Below are 26,067 nucleotides of genomic sequence, written 5' to 3' on the forward strand. Positions count from 1 at the left end.
ATAAATATATATATATATAATATATTTCTATATTTCTACTTCTTATGAGACGCTTCTAGGATTCAATTAGACCTGCAATTAGTCCACTGCAGATCAGAGATACTGGGGTGCAGCCGAGGAAGGTTGTTACACTATTGAGTTGTACTTATCTCTTGTTAATTAATCTATTATTTATCTGTATTGCCATTCACTTTGCCAATGACAGTTATTTTTTGCCTGTATGAAATCTCAAGATATTTCAACATTATTTTTGTCCCAGTCAGGGATGGGCTGACTCTTTCTTTGCCTTTCCTATAGCAGTAGACGTGGTTGTGCCCATAATTCAGGTACTGCAGCTCCCTCCACACAGACATCTTTTTCACACACAGTCACAGTGTGTAGGGGTGCTCTGGACTGGACCTGATTCAAGCTAATCTGGTTCACTGAGAGAGGGTAAGCAAGAAGACTAGGTGTGTTGCGAATCTGAGATTGGACATGATTTTGAAATAAATCTCTCTCATTTGCCTTATTGACAGCAGTATTTCATTCCAGAGATCACACTCATTTTTACTTCCCTTGCTTTACTTTTCATTGCTTTACTTTTAAATTGTTTATTAACCATATTGCCAGCCGGTGGGTACAGACTCACTGGGACCAGAAGATGCTTTTGATCCTTTAAGAATTCCTAATTGGTTTTGTATGATACATTTGGCAGAAGATTTATCCAAACCCATTAATTCAATACTGGTAAGGAAATGGACTGTAATGATGGTAAAGATTGTTATCAGAGAAAGGTTAAATACATTTGGCATACATCCTTGAGCTTCATTATTTGCACACAAATATCAGTACGACTTGGACAAGGAGCATAGGAGGACACGTCACCATGTGTCCTCGTAGAGGAAATTACTTCCTTTTGAATTTTCAATAAGGACTTCAAACATCAGAAGATTTTTATATTTATGAAGCCCAGCAGTCTCTTCATAGGAATACTGCAATCAAAATTGCAGTATGAAACCTATGTCAGTCCCTTTTAAGTCTGGAAAAAATAAATTGTGGTAGTTTGAAAATACTAATATTTTCCCTGAATGAGTATGAGCTGAAAATTTGAAGAAATTTGAGTGCTTTTGAATCTAATCAGGTAAGATTTTTGTTGATTAAAGCACAGAAAAGTCTAGGTTTTAAATCTAGTGAAAATAAAGTAGTATATGGAGATGTTTTACATGGAAACATTTGTATAATATGTGAGTTAGAAGGGAAAGTCTTCCAACACTTGTGCACAGCATTAAGAAAACAAAAGCTTTGAAGCTGTGTCTGGTTTATTTGGTGATGCAACAGCAGGTGAAAGCACAACGATTGCTGTCAGGCCTGAGTGCATTTGACGTTGAACCCTTGTTGGCAGGGGCCCAGAAGGCCTTTTTCTTCCTACTTTGGCCCATGCAAAATTGTCATATATGCTCTCTAGTAGTTGACTCAAGCCCAACAAACACGATCTCACTTACGCAGGGGAAAAGGGTTTAGGCCCACAGCAGAAAAGTGTGCATTTAGGCCTGAACTCAGGAAGGGTTCAGGTTCAAGCTTGCTCCTCCGTGCTAATCCAAGGCAAGTCTGAGGGTGTGTACTTGTTTTCACTGGCTTCATTAAGACCAGATTTGACCCCTAATGTTTTTAGCATGCCATTATTTAGTAAAATCTTTAGCAAACCATATAGCCATGGCTTAAGAACTCTTCCTAGAGACTTAAGAAGAGCTAACTGTATGTAAATATTGATAAGCTATATCTTAAATAATTGTGTCCTAATACATATTTGAATTAATTATACATGTCTTATTACATATTTTTCGTAAACAAATTACTTCCTGTTGTAAACCTAACTTTACATATTTATTAGCAGTATTTTGAGTTAGTATTTTAACAAAAAAATTGTTTATGATTTGATATAGTGGAGCTTTGGAAGGAATAATGAAGACATGCAAAAACTATGATCTAACTCTCTCTCAAAAAACCCCCCAAACAATGCAGCTATCAAACAATCCTAAAAAACTTGGATCCTATCAGGCTTGAACGGTAGCACAAAGTGCATTTATGTGCTAGAGAGAAATATTTCAGTAAAGAAATTTTCAGTTCATCGGAGTGTTCAACTACAGCGGAAAAAAAAAGTTTAAACCAAGCTGTTATTTTAGAAAAATAACAGACTACAGTTGTGATGCTTGTGAGGGGTGAGGCAAAAATATCTATATTTCTGATCTGCAAGGTAACAACATGATCAAGACGCTATATAGTTTTAGTAGCATTAGGCCAGTGTCTACCCAGGCTCCCATTGCTGAAAAATGAGAGGTAAGTGGCAGCTGAAGCAAACCATCTAGATTTAAGAGATCTCAGATTTTAAGACCTGCTTCAGGCTTCAGATTTTGCTTTGTTACAAAATAGTCCGGTCGTCTAATATATAGGTTTTAAGCTGCCTTTAGAATCCCAGTTATACCATCAGCAATTGGATTTCTTAAGTAATTGAGCTTTGGTAAGTATTAAAACAATTCTTAACACTGAAGAATAGTTAAAATGTATAGTTTTAGCCTTAATCTTGAATTCCTAATTTGAATTCCTAATTAGTTGCTATTGAATTAGATTTTTACTGTTTATATAAAATCCAACTGCTAGTATATGCTTGTACTTTTGGTACTTGTCTTTATACATGTGCATGTTTACAAGCTGTAATTTGAATCCAAAGCTTTAGGATTCAACCTATTTCTATTGTATTATACAAGTGAATTTTTGAGCCAATGCTAAAAATTATTATCAGGACATTTAAAATACATTGTTATGCCTGAGCCATGTTTTTACTGAAACCTTTCTGCACCGCTCAAATGATTTTAAAAAAAAAAAAAAGTAAATGCAATTAGCATTTTCTGGTTTATATATTTTTTCACAGGAGGAATTAGATTTTTAAAAGTTTTTCTGCTGCCACCTGCAATGTCAACACAACTTCACAGTAAAAATGAAAGGCATCTTACAAAAAAATGCACTCATGTCTACTGTTCATGGAAAGATCCAGGGAAGAAATAATAGCAAGCGAAATATGAATGCTGTTTCACTTGGCATACAACTCTAGTAAGCTGGGATAAATCCTTCTAACTTCCTAACCGGTTAGTTTGACCTGCATCATTTGTAATGAAACAATTTGACGTTGAGATTAGGAAGTACTGGCAGACTGTAGAACGTAGGTGCAGTATGCCTTAAGTCTTGTTAGAATGCCTATTCTGTATGTTAAGGAGAAATGATGAGCTGATCTGCAACACGAACCAATTAGTACATTTGCTTAGGGTCACCACTACTGTTTTGATTGCAAAATACAAACTCAAAAGATACATGATTTTGCAAAATCAAAGCCACCCATAGTTTTACTCTTCCTTAGTGACTAAAACAGCTAGTAAAGGAAAACTAATTTAAAGGTTTTATAGGGAGATAGCATTGAGAAACAGCTCCCGATATAACTTCAGGAATTGCGAGGGTATCAGTATTCTGCTGTCCTCCAGGTTCTCACTGCAGTACAGTACAGGCTTTAGAGACTGTTTCCTTCTGAGCAGTGGCTCTTAGTGTAGTTTTCTCTGATGCATGGTAAAATATTCCCAACATGCATCCTGAATTGCACTGAGGAATGAGGATAAAAGACAATGTTTGATTTATTAATTTCTAGTGGATTAGAACTACAAATGTTTGCTATGTTTTTAATTTGAGAAGTAGAGAGAATCACAGCAGCTTTTAATTATGCATTTTGTGTAATGCAGCCCTGAATAGAGCAGAGCAAAATTAAAATTGTGGATCAAATGCTAAATCTGAGTAGTGACTGAAGTGAGCTGTAGCGTAATGCTAATGGTTTTGCGTCTTCCTGGCATTATGTCAATAATAGCTCTAATCACATTAAAGAGAGAGCCCATTAGCTTATTCTCTTCGGCAGCATGCACCATAGCAACATATTGTGAGCCTTGAAATAACTTGAAATTTCTTTCAAAAGCATTGCTGTCTATGAGCTAAGAAGGGTGTGGTATTAAACATCATAATAAAAAACACCTAAACCTAGGAAAGCCTTCTCTGTATCTTCTTAATTGAGCCTCTGCTAGCTTCCATTTCATTTAAGGACTTGAATGTCTGCTCATTGCCTGATCTGGGTAATTTTAGTGAGAATCCACGACAGTTTTGTGAGACAGAGTGATTCTTACACTGACTGTACCTGAAAAATTACCTTTTACAGGATTTGAACTTAAGGGCAGGGACCTTCTCAGTCTCGTTTATTGAATGATTTTTCTGCCAACCTGTTCCACCATGTAGCATTGCTTTTATATTATTATATGTGCATAGAAAAACTGCAACGGTATTGACCAACCTTCCCTTGTTGTCCATTTAGCATTCGCTTCAGAATTTGCAACAGACTAAATAGATGGTTGTTCATAAACCAAACCAAACCAAACCAAACCAAACCAAACCAAACCAACGAAACAACAACAAAACATGCTTTTGTTCAGTCAGATTGATCCACAAATATCAGGTTTTAAGTCCAGTCACACTGGAAAAATACTGTTTGAACTCCTTTGAAAATGACAGAATTGTTCACAATTTATACCAGCATGAATCAGGGGAAAGAGGCAAATTCTGGCCTTGGATGCTCACACTTATTTCTTGTCTACCTCAGTAGGCACTTGCAGGTTTTTATGTGCGGTGGCAAAATTTGACCACTGTATCCCTAGCCCTTTCTCTGCTGGCTCAGCTCATCAAGCAGCTGACTTTCTCTATCTCCCACCACAGGCTGCTTGTCATGGCTCATGCAAGCTCTTTTTCCTCTCTAGCTTGTGCTCTTAGATACAGTCTACATTTTGTTGGCGTCTCTATTTCTTTTCAGGTCTCAGCTGAAAACATTCCTTTTACCTGTGCCTCTTAATTTCTCCCTCTGCTGTTATTTACAATATCAGTGTAACACAAGGATATAAGTCTGTGCAGGAGTTTAGGATACAGCTTGTTTGAAAGATGCTATACTAAATAAAACTGTATTTTATGTCTGCACAGAGAACTATATCCTGGGTATTCCCCTAACATATCTATAAATCATTCACCACATAAATGACCGATTCCGTTTGATACCAATTTTTGTTTCAGTTACTAGTTTTCTAGGATGTTTTATTTCTGTTGCATCACAAATAGTAAATTGCCAGAAAAAAAATAGATATTTGAAAATAATCCTAGTTACAGCAAGGGACCAACTGTTGTAGGGAGACCAATCTCCCAGTATTCAGGTTTAGGCATTCTTATGAATTTGCTTTATCCACAGGAAGGGAATAGGTTCGTTTAGCCATGTTTGATGAAATTCATGTTCAGACAGATAGCAGAAGAAACGAGTCAATAGTAAGGAACTGGGAAGGTCTGATCCAGTATGCATTTACACACATGGCTGGCCACAGTGAATATGACTGAACTGGTTTACCCCAGAAATATTATTCATGGAGGCAGAGCAAGGTTCAGCTATGGCTTAAGTCACATGCATTTTGATTATATCAAACTTTTCAGTCATTTGCATATGTCTCACAATTAATTGAGGTGCAGAACAAAAGACAAAATCCAATGTTTTAACTTAAATATACAGTGTTTAGCATGTTACTTCAAGTCTTAGTTTTCTTCTTGTACTTGTGGAAAAATCCTGTCTTGCGTAGCTTATTTAAACCAAAAGAAATGTCGTGCTTAACAAGCAAGTTATTAATTTAATAAATAAATAAGTAAATGCTAGTGGAGGAGATTTTATCCAGTTCAGCTAGATCACAAGAATTTATTCTGAGGTTTTGTAAGTATTTACTATTTAATAAAAAATTGAGATTGTTAGAAAAAACACTTTATAAAACAATACACACTGATACATAATAGGTTATAAAATTCTTCAAAGTACCAAACACTTCATAATTTTCCAATTTGTTTATGAACTGGTTTTGGAGTATTTAGGTGGAACAGTGAGAGTAAAATTCTTTTCTGCCCACCACATGCCATAATTCTCTCTATCAAATGTGAACCATCAAGGCAACGAAAAAAATACCAAGCCTGGGTAAAATCTCTGTATCATCTTTATGGGCCGAACCTTTTCACTAACATTTTGGTTCAGAGGTCCAAATCTGTCTTAGGACTTGCAAAGGAAAAAAAAAAAAGAAAAAAAAAGTTGGAGAAATTTACAATAAGCATATATGTGTGACTCTGTTCTTGTTTTCTATTGACATAGGCACAAAATGCAAGTAATGGTTATGAATCATTAGTGTTCATCACTGAAGTAATGGATATCAAGGGTCACACTTTCTAAGGGGTGTTGGCTTGGACTGCAGAGGAAAGGGGTCAGTTTGCTGTGCATGCATATATATAACTGGTGACCACCGTATACACACCAGACAAAATGTATCCCTGTGAGTTCAAACTTTAGATGCATTTTCAAAAACACGTCAAACATTTTATATTTCTAACATGAATATGTCTTTGAGTCACTCTCAGACCTACCGCGCTCCTTCCATTTATAGTTGATAGAAAGGTTGATAGTTGATAAAAATGCTGCACCTCTCCGCTGCACATTTGTACTGTGTCTTTGTAGTTCTCGTGCCGTCATTGCCTTTACGTACGTTACATGGAGTCACTAGTGAATGAGAAGAAAAGCAGTGTGTTCTTTCTATCCCCACAAACTCGTGGCCAATAAAACTGACAAAACCCAGGGTAGATTCTTTCATGTTCCATCATTTTGACAGTAGATTACTACTTCCCTTCTCTTTTCAAAATGTTAAATTTTTAACTACTGTGTCATTTGGCATGTAACCTTTCTAATGGTAAGGATTTCAGGTAGCATTTACGGTTGCCACTCTTATTTGCACACTAGGTCTTCATGTGTATACATGAGAGCCAATGCCAAGAGATTTAATTCCTATTGCATTGCTAAGCAGTCCAGATTCCTACACTACTACCAAGTTGTCTGTATAGATACTGGAAGTATGGTGTGATTTTGTAAGAATTTTTTGTCAAATGTTTGCCAAAAGTTGCATTCTTTCTTAATTATTGCATGGTTTGATGTGTCTGCATGTGAGGACAATGTTCTGGAGCTATTGCTTGAAATTAGGACTTATTTTTTATTTATCTGTATATTGTGAATAATAACAACAGAAACAATATGCTTGGATGCCTCGTTGTATCTGTATCTGATAACATTTGAGCATACGGACAGAGTGTTAACGGCGAAAGATACAATTTTTGGTAGATAAGCTTATTCCAAATTAATTTTAACTTGCATCATAAATATATAGTGATATTAAAAGACCCCAGCCCTTAATAATACACTTTGCTAGCCTTTATTACTGACAATGTCATCAGAATTAAAGAAACACACAGAAAAAGAAGAGGCTGCCATGCAGTAAAAACCCTCTGTATTATTTTATCAGTGAATAATGGGGCGTAAGAGGGCATTGAAGGTCACTAATGTCATTAGCATTTTTCTTTATTGATACCTGGCCTCAGTGTGTGAAATATACAGAAATCCAATCTCCATGTTTCCAGCACTCGGCCTTTTCCTAAAGGTTGTCTGTATTTTCTGTCTGCGTCTAGAAATTAACTGATTTGGGCCCCAGTTGCATAAGCATAACCCACATGAGCAGTTTTACATTAGCAAGTAGTTGCACTGGCTGCTTGTCTAAGTCAAGTTAAAATAATTGCAAATGTGCAAGACTGAAATTTTGAAGTTTGAATATGAGCTCTTTTAAATAAAAGAGAAAAGGAGTTGGATATGTTAAGCACTGTGGTTCAGACGAAGTCATTGTTGTATATTTCCAGCAGTTTCTAAACAGTTTTTGGACAAGTGCTGTAGGTGGATTTATTCCTGGAGAAATTTATAAAATGGGGGTGAAACAAATTCTAGAAAAGTGTCCCCTTCCTCACCTTCTCTTTCTCTCCCTTTCATGCTCATTCTCCCTCTTTTCCTCTCTCTTTCTCTCCCCCTTCGCTCCCCCTCTCTTTTTCTTTCCCTTTCTCTCTCCTGTTCCTCTCCACCCCCTTCTTCTTTCTCCCCCTTCCAACATGTAAAACACCAGCAGTCATGCACTGTAGATTCATAAAAGGTGGGAGTATTTCTAGCTCTCTGGCAGGTAGAAGACATTGTTATGGGCTGAATACACTTACATCTGAATAAATTCCCAGGGAGGCTGAGAACCACTGACATGGTAGGTATGTAAAACCATGTAACTGACATCAAGGCCTGTTGCACTTGTGTAGCTTTATTGAATCAGCAGAGCGCTCAGTCCCCAGTGAGGCAGATGTCACCAGCATCTGCATTCCTGACAAGCAGCTACACCTAAGGTTCAGGGGACACTTACGTACTTCTGCCACACCCCGTGTCACTGTGGCTTCATCACAGGCCTTGCAAAGTATATTTTCAAAACTAAAACAACAGCTCATATATGTTGATTGGGTGTAGTGGAAGGAGGCATTAGAGTGCAAGTTCTTCAGCTATGGTGTCTCTTTAAGTGTCATAAGTGTTGTGCTCGGAATCCAAATGAGATTGCTTCTGATGATAACATCATACAAACACTAATTTTGAAGCACATGAAAAGGATTATGACTCTTACATTTTCTCTGAAGTTTATCTTGAACATGACGTATCCCATCCCCCCTTCCTTCTTCCTTCTTTTGTCAATTAATTTCATCTTGTTTGAAAGTCCTGTATGGCACAGGAGAGGAGGTAAGGATGCTTTTTCTTACTCCAGTTGAAATATAATAGCAGTCAAGTCACACACCACACAAAATCCAAGCCAGATAAATGAAGTGGCAGAAGAGCACCATAAGCCATCATATATCCCACAAAAAACCAGCCAACATTCAGATATAATGAAGTCCAAGAAAAGTTTTTTTATAATTCTTTCAGGGAATTCTGCCTCACCATCTTTGACTAGAGAGCTTTTACCTGGGTGGTAGTAGAGTGATGATCAAAGCACTTTAAATAATAGGTTTCTCTAGGAAATGTAGACAACATGCATGACCTGTGCGTGTGCATCTGTGCGTAATTATTTCAAAGGTGGACACTGTTGTCTTGGTTTACTGCTCTTCAATCCTGAGGCTGACCTAACGCTATGCCTTGCAGTACATGACTATTCCTTGAGCCCTGGTTAATACATGGGTTTCTTGTGGTGAGTCTGAAATTCCACTGCAGGGTTTGAGTGGAGAAACTCTGTGGTTTATGGCATCATCAGTACCTTGAGATGGAAATGGGGCTTTATGGAAATCAGTCTTCCTTTGAGGGCTCTGTACAATACAAAGTGCTTAAAAAATACTGAGTGAATGCTGCTTTTACTGTTCTGGCATCGGCCCAGCCAGTGCTCGCTTACGGATGGTTGTACTATAGGTGGGTGTTCTGCAGCCACAGCTCTCACCACTCTGGTTGAAAAATAGGAAAAAGAGGTGGGTGAATGGTTGCAGAGAGAGTAGGCTATTGCTTTATCCGCTCTTCTAATTCTCCACATAGCTTCTACTGCTTCTTTCCAAACCTCACCTGTCCTGCTGCTGTGAAAACGTAGCTTCGTTCTTCATCTCCCTGTCTTATTTTCCCTCCTAAAATAGAGAAGGACTTAAGGAAGAGCAAAGCCTGGCTTTAACCTAATTTTACTACTTCTTGTGTCAAAGGTTGTTCATAAGTCATGTAGTACCTATAGTGCCACCTTTGTGTGAGTGTAAATTCAATGTTTTTCACTCCCCTCAGATCAGTAAAGAGGCAGGTGTAAGCCACTGCATTACTGCATGTTCTGAGCTACTGCTGCTGCTGTTTGCTATGTCCTTGCTGCTATGCGTGTACCACAATGTAATTGTTTAAACATGCTCACACTGCTGTGATTTTCCTATGGTGAATCCTGCATAGTAATTTGATTTGATTAATCGACTTTAGAAGGTGTGGTCCCCTCCTTCAAGCTCATGTGGATTGAGACCACCATGTTATAGGTAACCTTGCCTGTTTAGCTCCACCAAATTGAATTAATTACTCTGTAGTTCACTTAAGAAATAATGTAGAAAACAATTCCAGGAGCTGATCACATAACAACACTAATGTTGCATTTCTAATGACTTGGCAGCAGTCATTTCTTGCTAAGAGGACTGCAAGACATACAGGTATGTTTTAAACAACTTAAAAATGATAACTCCATTTACTATGAATTTTAGAGATCCCTCTAGAGGTCTGACCTTACTGTTCTATGTGGGCAAAATTAACATAGGCTTGCAGTCTTTGGTTCCCATTTGCCTTTTTCAAGATTGCAGGAATATGGCCTTCTGTCTATACAAGATTTTCTATGTTATTATCACAATTGATCCAAGCTCAGTTGGTCTGTCTGTGAACAATGAAACTGAGACTCTTACTTCCTTCACAAAACTGTTTAAATACAGTTTAATTTCAGACATTGCCATCACCGAGGAACAGCTGAGAGAGTCTGTGATTGCTAAGGGATCCACTTGGTTCTTTCATTTGTACGCCATGATACCTTCCATTTGCTCCATAGTATAATTCACAGTGCGTTTGGTCCCATATGAGCATTTATGTTTATATGCAGGTTGCTATCCAAACTATTCCTTGTTTTATTTTAAAATAGACATTTATGGTTAATTTAGGGTCTGCACGTAATCTTTAAATTTCTGGGTTTTAGAATGCATATTCAGGATTGCATTTCCACGTAAGAGAGATATACCTATATATATAAGTAAAAAAGATAATTCACTTTATTTTAATAATTTATTTCAAACTCTCAGTAGAGTGCAATAAATAAATAGGGTATAAAATATTTGCATCACTGTGGCTGTGGCCTGAGGAGTTTCAGACACCACCATAACCTCGTCATCTTTTGTTTTTGATATACAAAATCAAAACCAAGAGGCTTGTAATCCTCCATATATTGATTTTTTTATTATTAAAAAGTGAAAGTTGAAAGGCAGCTCTAAGCCTGCTTTATCAGCCACACTTGGACCAAGTTTGGATGCTGTTTCTAAGAGCTGGAGGTGTGCCAAGGACATTAAAAGTTACTTTTTGCTTGCATTTTGCCAAGCTGTTCTTACTGCTCTCTTTTTATGAAAATAATTCATTTTATTTGCTTTGCAACAAATATTTGTATTCAGGGGAGTCTCTTCTGTATTAAGTGGTCTGTCCCCTGGCTTGTAAAGTTATCAAAAGAAACTTGTATGAGCTCTGTTATTTCCTTCAGAGTTTGCTGCACTACAAGTAATCTAATAACAGTTTATTGGTGTCCATTTGGGGAAGTGGGATTGGTATTTTTATTTGAGAATTATTTCACTTGGGAAGCTCTGATCATAATAAGCATGAATGAAACACTCGCAACATAGTGTAATAAAGGTCGTTCTCTGAGAGGGTGAACTAGAAAAGTGCTAATTGACTGATCGTAGCTTACATGTCCGAATATCAAAGAATTCAATCCTTCAGCCATGTCCCACTGTCCTCTACTGAACAAGGGAGTGTGAATGTTACTGCAGCACTCCAGATAGGCACTTTCTAAGTCTGTCTTTCCAATGCTTCTGTAGCTCAGTTCATTTAAAACCTTACTGCAGGACAGAGTTGCTTGAATGTTCATAAAGAATAAACTGTGTATTCAAGGTTATGAATATGGGGGGCTCCACTGAGTTCAGCCTTTCAAACTCTGTGGCCTGTTTTCCATTACAACATCATCATGAAGTAAGGGGAAATGTTGTCTATGTCCATTTTAAAGACAAGGATCTGAGACACGGAAGGACCATGATTTGTCCAGAATACATAAGTGGCTGGTGAGTCTAGCGTTAAAGCCTCGGTTTCCTCAGGGTTGCCCACCTCCACCTCTTTGTCTGAGATTACAATAGGAAAAGAGATTAAAAAAGCAAAAATATTTGTTTTCTTTTCAGGTGACAAATGTTTGTAGTTTATGTGATTTCTGTTTGATGTTTTAGGTCCTTCAAACCCTAAGAATAGGTATAGTTTGATCACTCAGTTTGAATTTCCAAATGTTTAGGTCATTTGCACCTGTAATTCAAACAGTAAGTCTGGAGCTGCAAACTGACCAAAACCAATAAAGACCTTTTGCACATGAACAAAGTTCGCTTATGTGCTCTTGTCCATCATACCATGCCAGGCCATTTGACTGGAAGAATGAGACCGGTGGCACAGGCCTCAGCATGGCTCAACTTTGAAGAATTTATTCAAGCAGAACTTCCATTATGTTTGGAAAAAGGGAGTTTTGCCTACATAGAGGGTTAGGCCAGTGAACAGCGCTTGTTAATCTCCAACATTTAACATTCTCTTGCTTATTCTTCTGTCCGGTCCGTACTGAGGATATGTATCATATCTTCCAGTGTCCTCCTCAACATGAATTGTTCAGGAAAAATGTGTTTCTGTTCTTCCTGTACTGTTGTTGAGAGCTGAAAAGGGTAGCTGAAACTCCACAGTGTGTGAAATTCTCTGGAAATGATGAATAATTGATACACAAAAATAATGGTTTTAGTATAATTCTAAATGTTCACGTTCCTTTTCAGCATTTCCTTTCATGAGTAATGTTGTGACTGAGCTGTCTTGTTAACACCATGTACATTTTAAATTTTACAGTGTTTTCTTGCTTACCTCAAGCTTTACTACCTGCTGATCTATGTCCATACAAAGTATCACTTATCTTTTTGAATCAGTTGTAGATCAAAGGTACATACTTTCATTTAAATGTAAAAGATCTCAGGCAAAGCTGAATAATACCTATGTAAATAATACTCCTTAATGAATAGAGTTCCCTGCAACTAAGTCAGTATCTCTAGAGATTGTTTGAAGAGAGCTGATGAAACCCAGAATGTGCAAAAGCAAAAATTGCACAGTATATGGAATTTTTTTAGAGATCCTAACTGGCATGAGTAACTATGTTTCTCCTATCTGCTTTCTTAGCTGTCACCTAATTTCATTCTGTTATTTTGCTAGGGTTTTTCATAAAAATTGTTCAGTTAAACCAGAAACTCACAGGTTTCCCTAGAAGCAGCCAGCATTGTTTCCCTGCCCTTAAAGGTTTATGTTGCATTTAGGGCCCACGTTTGCCTGCATAGGAAATGGGTATTAATTCTTGCCTTAATTTCGTGGGACTGCCAACCTACCTATTACAAGTGTATCACACTTGTCTCTGTCTTGCAGAGTTTCTCTGCTATTAGCAAAGGCCAAAGACCCTCCAAATTCAAAGAGAAATATTAATAATTTAGAAGTGCATTTTTTTCAAATAATATTGTACATGACAATAACAGTGTTCTGTGTCCTTAAACATCTTAAACCATCTGTTGCCTAGCACTTTACCATCAGCCACATTGGTTTTACTTTTCTTTCAGCATAGAGAGAAAATAACATACTTAGAGGGGGGGGTGGAGGGTTACTGCAGCACTTCCATTTATTTCTGCAGTGGATACCCTGCTGAAAGTTGCATTGACTGAACACAGGACAGACACAAGATCAATCCTAGTGGGACCAAGACCCTTGAGGTAGTGCTTACTCAAAATCGATCAGTCTTTTCAGTTATCCCTGGCAGTGATGGCTGTTACATTTTCTTACCATTTCACTACAGCTTTTTCTTCCAACCTATACTGAGACCATGGGCAGAGGTGCTGTCCTCATCCATGTTCCATTCAAACCACTGTTATTTTCAGTAATATCAGTAATTTTGTTATATCTCGGTCTGTCCATTCTTTCTGGGTATGACACTATTGTAATCCAACAAAATAAATGTACTCTTTACTATGCTGAAAAGATTTTCAGTGTTAGTATAACCTGCTGAATTGCAGTAAATAATAAGCAGGTTTTGGAGAATTCAGACATTTCCTTTTTCTTGTACAGCAGCTTAAACAGTCTTCTATTGCTACACTTCAGGAATCATAATTCTGCTCCAATTTGCATGTTGCCCTCCTGACTTAATTTTTTTTTGTACTGCACTGGTCAGAAGCTGGTGCTGGACATGTTTTAAGATGTGTATAAAATGGGAAGGTTTGCTGAATGATGAGGAGATGTGTAAACCATAAGGCAAAATCAAATACATTTTAAACATGCAAATATGTAACATTATCATACCAATGCTTCTATCATCTGTGAACATATCATATATATGTATATACAGTGTGTACCCGAAGCTGATAAAATGCATTGCTGTGTCACCTCACTGCAGGATGTAGGGGTGACATACCCATTGTTATGCATTGGTTTTCCTGCAAGCTGCACAGCAGGCAGTTTCATCTAAGCACTTAAAAGAGCATCTCACTCCACAAGTCATCCATGTGCCTGGGAAGCAGGGAAATACCCTTGTTCTAAGAGTTAAATGTCAGATCTGAGGGAGAATGAGGGGATTCAGTTTCCGCTGAAGGCAGCGGTGAGAGGAAGTTCATGTGCTGTGACTGCACGGAGCTTGAGGAAATGAAATTTGTAGTCCAAGTTACAAGAAGAAGCACACTCATTGCTAACTCTGCAATTAATGTGATTGCCAGCAGTACAAAAGCAGTATTGAAAGGCCTTCTCTGACCCAAGAAGGGACCTTCCCAGGACTGGGTCGAAATGCCCTGTCTTTGTTGTACTGTTTGCAAAAGACTGTGGTTCCTATAGTTATCAACCAGTTACCCCTCCAAGACCAATATAGGCAGAAGCATTATTTAAAAAGCAGTTGTTGTTTTAACTTTCTTCACCATAGACTTACTTTGCCTTTGAGCACAATGTATGTGCTTCTTATTGAAGTCATTGAGCTGTCTTTGTTGAAGGAAGGAATCAAGGTCAATAAAAAGTCAACTTTCTTTCTCAAAGCAGGACATACTGGTCTCAGTGATGTCCTACCAGTAGAGTACACTTACCAGTGACTTGAAATTGCTTCAGAAAATGGAATATACCAAGAAGTTGGGTACTTGCTAATTCTTCTTTCCTCTTCATGAGGTAGAACTACACCAATCCATAGAGGGTGAAATGATCTCAGAATTTTTCCTCTACCTCTGTTGAACTCCAATTACACCAAGGAGGTGACTCAAAGTGCAGGCACTGTGGAAAACAGTAGGCAATGTACTAATTTAATTTTTTATTTGGTTTTTAATCAATACATTGACTTAGGTGCTGCCTGCCAGATTCTATTCTGGCTTGTGCACTGAGCAGTCCTGTTGGAGTCACTAGGACTGGTCAGGGAAGACACAATCCAAATTATTAATCTTCTTTGATATTGTTCTGAAATGCATCCATTAAATTAGTATTGCCTGTGGCTTTACGGATGCTACTTCTGTTCCAACTTGTGTTTGGATTTCTCAGCTACAAAGAAAAACCCTATGTGGCTGTGGTCAGAAACAATAGAAATTGTGGAATTCGGCACAGCCCTGAACATGAGATTGTTTGGAAAATATGACTGGCTCATCTATCAACTGTTAAATTAGCGGAAGAATTCTCAGGACATGATCATGGAATTACTACTACTGTAGCTTTATATATTTCTTCTGTTTTACCGCCCTTAGGCTTACCACTTCAGAGCCTTCTTCCACCACACCGCGTCCCATCCACTTCTAAATATATCTCCTAAAACATTCAATATGTGTTTACTAATTGTGATCAGGCTAAAATTCAAGTGCTGTGCTTGTGGGACTTTTTTTTATCAGAAGCCGTATTTAAGTGATGACACACAGTAATTTGTTCGTTCTTCTGTCAGTGTAATTTACAAGGCAACGACAGATAAACATAGCTATACAAGATTCATTTACAGTGACACAATGGCAGATACACAGAGCAGAACCCTGCCTATGAGATAAAGTGGACTGAGTGACTTATGCAGTAATTAGGGGATAATTGTCATTAACCTCGCAAACAGTAGTTTACCCATATTGTTTAAAAGGCTCCAGGATGCATAATGACAAGGTAATCTGTCAAAGCGCTAGGGGGAAATATTAATAAGATTTGTGCAAGCCTGGATAGAAAATATGCAGAAAGCGGCCACATTAAGCTAATTGGTGGATGAATATACACTTGTAAAAGTGCTTCTAATGGCACGTTTGCTGCTCTCCAAATGACTACTGTTAATGTGGAGAAGTGGGCTGCCTAGAAAGTCAGGACTGCTGGGACAAGAGGGTATTAAGACATGCAGGCACAGTTATTATTACTTTGTACACTGTAATATAATTTCTCCCACTTTCTTTTGCATTTCAGTGCCTCTAATATGTGCAAACAGATAGCTCACTTCATGTACCATAGCATTTTTATATTCCAGTGACCTTTGCCTTTTTGGTGTCACTTCTGCACCCTGCTGTATCCCTTTTGCATCACATCACCACCTATGACACACCTTTTTTTTTTTGGTGTAAATTTTTTAGGTAAACAATCAAAGGAAAAAGGCCTCATTAAGATCGTGTTGTATATATTGCAAGTAATAATGCATAGTTCCCTAATGAATACTAAAGATGGAAATCAATCTCCTGGTTCTGCTGCCAGTCATATACCCAGCATATAGTACAGATGAATCCCCTTTTGAGGTACAGTTTGGGTTTAGTCAGAAAACCAAGCATGTAATAAAATCCAATTTATAACTTATTGGCACTTTCGCTCCAGTGGTTTTGTCCTTGGGCAACTTCTCAGTTCCTTACAATGCCCCTGGTTAGGCAAATTTCTTACTAACTTCTTTGGAAGTTTTACTTACAAGCCCAGGAAGACTCAGCTTTTGTTGCTTAAATTTTCCAGTTAGGGCTATGGCTTTAGTCAGTTTAGATTTAAAGTGAGAACAGCACCATCTGATAATCTGATTTGACTTGACTGTTAGATGTTATGCCCTACTTTTGGTGCAGTCCATGTTAGATGGAGCAAGGATGTTAGATATGATTCATTTGTATTACCACATTGTGCATTGGGTAAGGTCTTGGCTGAAGAGAGTCTGGATGTCTCTTGTGGCTGTGGGTATTGCAAATACAGTACCTCATCAGTACCTCAGCTCTTTTTGAATGTTTCCTGTTTCTCATAAAAATTATGTGTCATTCTTTCAGTGTTGGTGAAACTGAGGCTCAGAAAGAGAGGCTTAAGTAGCTTCCTAAATTTATTGAAAGACTGCCTGAGCACAGAAAATACAACTTTACTTCTCAGTTACTTAAGCAACACTGACACCAAACAGTAAAGCTGCAAGTGATTTCAGGGTCTGATAGTATCAAGGCAAATTTGCTTACACAGTATACCAAAATGGGCAACTGTATTCACAAAAATTGGTGAAAGTGTGTATGAAAGTCAGTCATTGCTATGGTTATGTTGTGGTTTAACCCCAGCCAGTAACTAAGCATCATGCGGCCACTCTCTCACTCCCCCTGCCCCAGTGGGATGGGGGAGAGAATCGGAAGGGTAAAAGTGAGAAAGCTCGTGGGCTGAGATAAAGACCGTTTAATAGGCGAAGCAAAAGCCACGCACACAAGCAATGCAAAGCAAGGAATTCATTCACCACTTCCCATGGGCAGGCAGGTGCTCAGCCATCCCCAGGAAAGCAGGACTCCATCATGCGTAACAGTGACTTGGGAAGACAAACGCCATCACTCAGAACGTCCCCCCCTTCATTCTTCTTCTGCTAGCTTTATATGCTGAGCATGACAACATATGGCATGGAATATCCTTTTGGTCAGCTGGCGTAAGCTGTCCCAGCTGTACCCCCTCCCAGCTCCTTGTGCTACCTCAGCCTCCTCGCTGGTGGGGGGGGAGTGAGGAGCAGAAAAAATCTTGACTCTGTGTAAGCACTGCTCAGCGATAACTAAAATATCCCTGTATCATCAACACTGTTTCCAGCACAAATCCAAATCATAGCCCCATACTAGCTACTATGAAGAAAATTAACTCTATGCTAGCCAAAACCAGCACAGGTTATATGCATGCTGGGTATTTCCTATCCACTTATATGCAAAATTGTGTTGTAAAGTTAGTTTATGGCTGGAATTATTTCAGTGGTTTGCCATGCATGTGTCTCTGTTTACATTCTATCCTGAAAAGTCCCCATGGCACCTCATGCAGTCTAAAGTTTTTGCCTTCATACACGGTGTGCTTGGTGGTTTGATTGCCTCTAGGAGCCATGTCTGCCTAAGGGCAAACACTCTTGTTACTTGCCACAGGTTAGTGGCAAACTTCTTCAGAGACACGTCAATGAATTTTCCACTCTCGCAGGTTGTAGAGAGGCAAAGGTGTCAAAATATTCCTCTATACTTGGGATCCAAAGTTGTGGATTTCAAAGCTGTTTAAGCAATTTGAATACCCAATTTCTATACAATCCTGATATGATACTATTTGATGAATGTGAGAAAAAAAGCCTCACCTTTAGCGTGCATTAAAAATGTTTTTGTGAGCAGATACCATAAAGCATCTGGTCACCTCAAATTACCCCCTCATTTAAGAAAGTCTTCAGAAATCTTTTGAAAGTCTCAACCAGAACTGATGGTAAAGGGAATAAATGATCACATTTGAAAATTTGTGCAGTTCTTGGGGGACAGAGCGGCAAAATACTTGAGAAGTGGCACTGGTATTTCAAAATAAATGGTAAATAATGAGAAAATGGCAACTGCTGAAAGATGACTTTGGATCTTCTTAAAGCTACCAAATCAACGTGTATCCATGCTAATAGGAGTTCCGCTGTTACCAATTAGTAACAGATTTTGCCATTTAATAGTTGTCACCAACATGACAGTTGTAAATCAAAGCAGATTTTGTTGACATCATAGGAGTTATACCACTAGTAAATGCAAGAAGAGTATCAGGCTCTGACTGTGCTTAGATTCTTTTTCTCCAAGTGTGGACAGAGGTTTACTGTGAAAAAAAACTTGTCAGGCACCCAATCATAGGCTTGACGTAGTTGCTATGATTAAATGAAGTTTGAGCTGCTGTGATTAAATACATTGTAACCCCACAGTGATCTATCATAGTTTTAAAAATAAAAATGCTGTATGCAGTGTTATTCAGAAAAAAAAAAAAAGTCATCATCTTGTGAATTATACATTCTTATCTGGTCCATAATCAAGAGCATTCCATAACAAAGTGAATATTTTATCAAAAGTCAAACAATATGTTTTAAAAATCAGAAGCATTTAAAACTAGTGCCCTTGCATCCTAATAGTTTTACTAGAATTGCAGAGGTGAATACACATTCATGAACAGAGGGAAGCGTTCAAATCAATGTTTCTTTACTGAAAACAGTAGGAGACTCTCTCCCCTACCCCCAGTTCGCATGGATGCCTTATAGTTGGCATTTGACAGAGTGTCATCATCTTTCAGGGCAATGCTTTTGAATGTATTTTAAGCTTGGTGAACCTGAAAAATTAAAAGGCGTTCTGCAGTGGGGGTGCCCTATGAGGAAGTTCAGTCCCCAAAAGCAGTCATGTGTTGGGGATCCAGTATTTTATACCACTCCCTGCAAATTAGTCCAGAACCAGTGCTCCAGCAGGTTGCTTGTGCAGGGGTCTGTGCTGCTGGCATATGTCTTTGGGATGAGATATAAAACAGAGGACCTGCATACTTTTGGTCAGTAAAGACCCTGTAGGCCATTTAGCGAGAGCGTGGGTGGTTAACGGCGGTGTCCTGGCTAGGTTTCAGCTGCGGTTATTGCATTCCACGCAGGACATGGTGTTCCTCGCTTTCACTCTGAAACCGTTGAGCAGTGCTCCTGTGCGTCGTTACACAGCGGCTGTGCTCCACCATGGTGGTACACCCCTGACATATATTCAAACAGATTTGGCTCCACATCATGTTACAGGGCTAAGTTATGTCAAAATTACTTTCCAACATGGTCAGTGGAATTACTCTGGATTTAAATTGCAATTACTCTGGACCTAAAGTGCAGCCAGATTTCACACAGTGTCTACAATATCAGTTAGTAAAGTTTGCAAAGGTCTTTGGGGGTCTTTCTGGTCAAAACGCAAAGCTTTTTGCTGCTGAATGCATAAGGAGACCTGGAGTCTAAGGAGCAACCAGCATAAGTTCCCTTACAAACCTGGCAGCAAAAGTAAATAGAAGCATACCTATAAGCGAACAAAATCTCCTTCGTGTTACTCTTATTTGAATACATACTGCCAGTGTTGTTCTCAGTGAAACTTTGGGGAAAGACAGCCTATTTCTCTTCTCCCCTGCTGTAACATGCTGGTATCCTTATGCATACCCCAGGTATTTGGAGCAAAGAAAGTAAGTCCAACAGGTAAGAGAAAGGGGGTGTCAGAAAGGAAAAAGATCTATCACTTTTGATTTTTCTAGCAGAGCAGAGGCTGCAGTGAAGCCAAAAGATAAAGATTTCCATTACCGACTGAGAACTCGGTAGGGCTGCACTGTGTTTGTTCCAGGTCTGCTGATGCTTAAACATGAGTTTGTTCATATGGTTTCGGTTGGTGAAGGGGGGCTGGTGGGAGGTGGATGAGAAGTGACAGATCAGGAGAAAAGATTTTAACCATGGCTCTTTGCAGGCTGGGTGTGTTAAATCTCCTATCAGTTGCACATGTCTAATCACAGTGAGCAAGTATGCACGCCTTTTCTTTGTGTTTTACAGGAGCAAAGGTGAGTTAGGTTCAGCATGGTAAAAACACCTATCAGGAAAATGAGTATGTGATTGTATGTGTGAGTGTACGTTTCTATGGGAAACAAGATACAGGGCTTAACTTCTGTCTTACTGAGGTCAGCCGGAGTTAGCCAAAATGAGCAAGCGGTGTTGCATGTTGACCCGTCTGTACTAATGTGAGTTGGTGTGCTGCTGCACACTTTTGGTAACTGTTACCCTCAGAGTAGTAGGACTACCCATAGTGTAACAGCTTGAAATTTAATTGGGAAATTCAGCCAAACAAAAACAACAAACCCTAAATCATGGAAATTATGTAGGCTTTTCTTTATTAGAAACAAATGTTGATTCTTTTTTTCTGTCTACACCCTAATTAAAACCATTCTCTGCAATTATAGTATGACCAAATGAGTATCTTTCAGTCTGCTTTTCAACTGTTACAGCTGCACTCAAAATGTTTCTTTGAGATCAGCTAGGAAATACATAGCTCTTTAAAAAGGGCTTATAGAAGAAAGAGTTGTAGTAGGCTTGCTTAATTATTTAATCAAACATGTATCTATGTAATATTTTGTAACATGGATATTCAGCTGATATGCATCAGAAGCAGCGGATGATGGTGCATATGCAAACTTGCTAAAATATGAAGGTTAGCAATGTGTTTTTCTATATAACTTTGAGTGATTGTCAGAAGTTATCATAATAGTGCCCAAAAATAATCCTTGAGTACTTCCCAGAACATAAGAAGCAATATTAACCTTTTTTTTAACCGTTCTATTAATCTCAACTCCTGTATGATCATCTCTCACTATGTATTCAGCCAAGTCTATATATACATTTTACCTGTGCCGGAAAGTTAATTACTAAGCTAAAAATAGAGCTGCAAAAAAAAGTTTGTGGTGTGTATATGTATGTACATACATGTGTCTGTGTGAGTGTAGATGTATAAAATTACCTGCAGGTAATACAGGCACAGGAGTCGATGGAGCTTCTCACACAAAGTGAGAGTTCAAAACAACTGATTTCATAACAAAAGTTCCAGGTTTACGGTGTATGTTTATATTGTATGTTTGTGTAGACTGTCCTTATTTTCTGAAAAGGCAGTTTTTAAATTGGGAGGTTTTAAAGCTGAATTGAAAGCTTGAAATTTGTAAAGCCTAAAGGCCCTCAGGAAATGAAGACTCATCTTCACAATCCTCCCCAATTAAGCTTCTAAAAATTAGAATGATCTTTGTGTCCATCTTCAGTTGTAGCCTGTTTGTATCATCCAAGATAATCATCTTGACACCCATCACTTGTTCTATCTGACCAAGAATTTTAAGACAGGATGTGCCCTAACATATCTTGACACATGTCTTCCTAACATACAGTCAGCAAAAATGAGGAGGCAGGTTCAGGGTGATTAACCATGACATTACTTTATAGATCTAATGTAATATGTGTGTATGTGAATATGTATCTATACAAATAATAGTCAAGTGCGTGTTTAGAGTTAGAAAAAGATTCAGGGTTATGTCTTGTATCCTTGGAGGTTAATTTAATATGATTTAGAGATTAAAAGATTTTCTCCATCTGAAATTGTGAGAGAGCTACCCACACATACAAAATAAAATAAAAATAAAAACAAGGCTGCACGTACAAAGAAGGAAGAGCATCACTGTGTGCTGTACGGCCTGAGCTTGCTTGTCTACTGCCTGGCTTAGAGCTGCAGGCATGCAGTGGTATCTCTACACTCGCTGGCTTCCTTGTACACATTGTCACAGGAGGCTTGGCTTAATCAGTTGTGAGCTGAAAAAAGTAATATAAATTGGAACCTTTTGTCATGAAATATTTAAATGTGGATATGATTTAATGGCTTTGGGGAGAAAACTTAGCGTGAGAGATTGTAAGAAACAAGAAATCGATTACGTGTAAGAAAGGACTTGAACCTCTAATCAAGTATTACCATATACAGAGAGATCCCTAGCTAGTTATAGCTTAATTCAAAGGGGATAATGGTTAGATTTTTTGTTAATTTTAAGTTTTATCAAAAAATGACATTCCTATTCGCTCTTTATCTAGTTTTGCATAATACATACTTACAATGATTTATGGAAAGCCTTCACTATGTAAATACTGAAGCATATGCTACACAGTATCTGTAAGTACTGTGTTTTCTATGAAATGTAGGCATCTGTGCAATTTTTCTTTACTTTTGCTGGGGGGAAAAAGCCAAACAGCTTCTCGCTGAAAATTAACAAGGTCTAGCCTGATATAACTACTAGGGATAGGAAAGGATCATTTAGGAGCAGCTTTCAGATTCCCTGCCGTCTCTATGAGAGCGAGGAGGGTAAGCCCATGACAACGGCACCCTTGGCCGCCAGTTTCTCTGATCAGCGGGACTTAGCAGCTGCTGAAGGTCTGGCCCTCCTCACTGCAAATCCGTGAACTAAATGAAACAAAAGGTGGTGGCGCCTCATTGAAAGGTAGCCTGTGTAGCCAACCGCCGGCTTCTCTTGAGTTAAGCTGCAGAATAACTTCCTGAAAACATACCGGGAGCACCCGTATGTAGGTTGAGTCTGCCTGGTCCGCGCACGCAAAGGAGCTGGGTGCGCTGCTGCTGCATGAGGGACTGCACGATACCACCTTCCGCTTACGTGTGGGAGTCTGTTAAGGGATCTGTACCCACTATTCTCATGAGTTATTGTCATGCTGGCTGTATTTAATTTTTGTTTACTTAAGTATCCGTTTTTGTAAAGCATCCATCTGTTACATAAGCCTGTGAGTGATTTACAAATTAAAGCAAAACCAAAACAAATTACTACCAGTAGTACATTGCAAAGCAGCTTGCAGCTGGCTGCAGACAGGAATCCTAATTCAATACATGTAAGCAGTGTAAATTAGACGATGTTATTTCCATCTTCAAACAATGCAAGTTACGGTTAGAAGGAATGAATGCTTGTGGCTGGGGATTAGAAATGTGTGTGTATAGATTGGGTCAGAGGTGACAGCGAAGGCCTGAGACCAAAATCTGAACTGAGTCAGTTCCAGGTAGGAATTACTCAAATGTAGAACTGGTATGGCTGCCTGGAAGTTGTGGGAGAAGTAGATGTTAAGAAGCTTTAGGTCACACTCCTGGGGACAATAGCCAAAGTTAGTTGCATGGGAAAAAAAATACAATCTTAGAGCTTTAAAGTATGAACCTGTCCTTTAATTGTTTGTTTGTTTGTGGTGTTGGTGGGTTTTTTTCTCCCTCCCCTCACTCCATTTTGGTTTTGTTTTGTTTCAGATTGTTTTGTTGTTGCATGGGGGTTTTTGATGTTCTAGATGATTTCTACTAGATAGCACTGACTGCCTGTAAAATACCGCTTCATCAGACAGATAGAGCCAGGAGGGCATAGAAATTAGAGATGTCCACAGTGCATAAAGGTGTTCAGAGGTGGGGACATTTCCTGATTAATGTTGCAAACCAGGACCAGCATCTGCATCATGGTGCGTCCTTCATCACTGTGTAGATACATGATGAACATTTTCTGCGTAGAAATGGTTTCTGGGGCTTTCCATCTGGGTCAGATGGGTAAGATTTCCATCATCAATTGCTGCTGAGGGTTTCATAGTCTTGTAAGGTTTGATTGTGAGTGGTCATGGGTGGAGCCTTTCTAAAGGTTTTGCAGTTGCATTTAATGGCATTGACCTTCATCATTAACTTTGTATCCAGAGGGGTGACACAGTTCAGAACTAAAATAATAAAACCAGCTGTAATCAAATAAATATATGCTTTACTATTCGGGGCAAACTGCATTTTCCAGTACTTTAGAAAATGTGAGGGGAGAGAAGAATCAATCCTCTGAAGACTGAAGATAATAAAATAAAGAAATAAATAAGACCTGGGGAAAAAAAAAAAAAAAAGGTATTTGTAGGCTTCATAATCAAACAAGAGCTAGTGGTTTTTGCAATAGTGTGTAGTCCAAAGTGTTCGGATAAGCTTCTGAAGCTGAGATTCAAGATTTAAAAAGATCAGAGACAGTACGGTGGAGTACCTTGCAAGGCTTTCAAACTGTTTAATGCATGAGGAAGCATTGGAATAATTCTGGTTTGATGGCCTGCAACAGTGCTTGTTGGTTATAGTTACTGTGCTGATGATATGTCCAGCATTTGCCCAAAAGGAAAAATGCCAATAAAATGATGTATTCATTATATAAGTATTTTAATATGTTTTTATCAATACATGCTGGAATGGATTCCCTGACATTACATTGCAGAATTTTTAAGTCCTACCTTCAGGCAAATCTCATGCTTACTAGCAAAAATGAAAGTGTGAAATGCTTTTTAATGTATATTTAACAACAGATAGTCTAGTGATTACTGATGTGTATTCTCTCTGGAGTTTTCCCTTGCTATCAGAAGGCAATGTTAAGAGACAACATTTTTACACATTTATGCTATCTACATCCATCAGATGCTTACTTTTTACATATTTTTAACTGCCATTTATAACAAGGCTGCAAAAAAGTAATCTCTTAAGTCTAAACCATACCAAGACTGCAAGCTTACAATCAATTGCTAGTAATAGTGCAGCAATACTTAAAACCAGTGCCCCAATTTCTACCTTTTGATGCAAGTTTATAATGAATGTGTTTTTCAGTACTGCTGTCATGGAAAAAAAAAAGAAAAAGGGAAAAAAAAAGAGTAAGGTACAAGCATTGTGTACTATTTTTAAGACCTTTTGCCTTGCATAAAAATTTCTTGTGAGATGGCCCATGAGTGCCTTCAGTCTTATGTCTGCTTATATTTAAGAAGTAAATCTATCAAATGCATTTATTTAGCCCTTTCATATAGTGTCAGCATTTAATAGCGAGTAAGGTGTGATTTTCTATATTTTACAGTGGAGTGCACATCAACAGTTCATGTTTTACGCTAATGTATGCTAAACAGTAGCATTGTACATCGATCGCTTGTGAAAATAAAAGTATTTAAAGCATTTTAGATCACAGAGATCTGTAGTCTACATTTTGTTTTCTCTGACATTAATAAACTCAATCTGTTTCTCTGAGTGTGACTCTAATTGCTGTATTTGCATGGCTGGAAAGTTTGCATTTTTTGGTCGAGTTCTATTAACGCCGTTTGCATGTTGTTTTTTGAGCTTAGTGTTTCATGTTCAGGCGGCAGAGCACCTTCTATTGAATTCAATAATTATGCAGAATCAATAAGTTTTTTTCTTTGTGTTTGTCTTTGTTGTTTCTTTGATATGGCCTCTAGGATGCTGCAGGCAAGGTGCTGGACCGCTGGGCCATCATGTCCAGGGAAGAAGAGATCATTACCCTTCAGCAGTTCCTGAGATTTGGAGAAACCAAATCCATTGTGGAGCTGATGGCAATTCAAGAAAAAGAAGGGCAGGCTGTGGCTGTGCCATCTTCAAAGACAGATTCAGATATAAGGACTTTTATTGAAAGCAATAATCGCACCAGGAGCCCAAGTCTCCTTGCTCACCTGGAGAATAGCAACCCTTCCAGCATTCATCATTTTCAAAACATCCCAAATAGCCTTGCATTACTGCTTC

The 26,067-nt window shown here is 38.4% G+C and overlaps 1 protein-coding gene across 1 annotated transcript in view; it reads left to right on the forward strand.

Moving 5' to 3' along the window:
• BNC2 (basonuclin 2) overlaps positions 1 to 26,067 on the forward strand; it is a 237,643-nt gene that overhangs the window by 185,152 nt on the left and 26,424 nt on the right. Inside the window, exon 5 of the mRNA XM_009640045.2 lies at positions 25,767 to 26,062. Coding sequence (XP_009638340.2) covers positions 25,767 to 26,062 — 296 coding nt within the window. The remainder of the gene's footprint in view (positions 1 to 25,766; positions 26,063 to 26,067) is intronic.

The sequence above is a fragment of the Egretta garzetta genome, unplaced genomic scaffold, assembly GCF_000687185.1.
Source record: "Egretta garzetta isolate BGI_Z169 unplaced genomic scaffold, ASM68718v1 scaffold175, whole genome shotgun sequence".
Taxonomy (NCBI): Eukaryota; Metazoa; Chordata; class Aves; order Pelecaniformes; family Ardeidae; genus Egretta; species Egretta garzetta.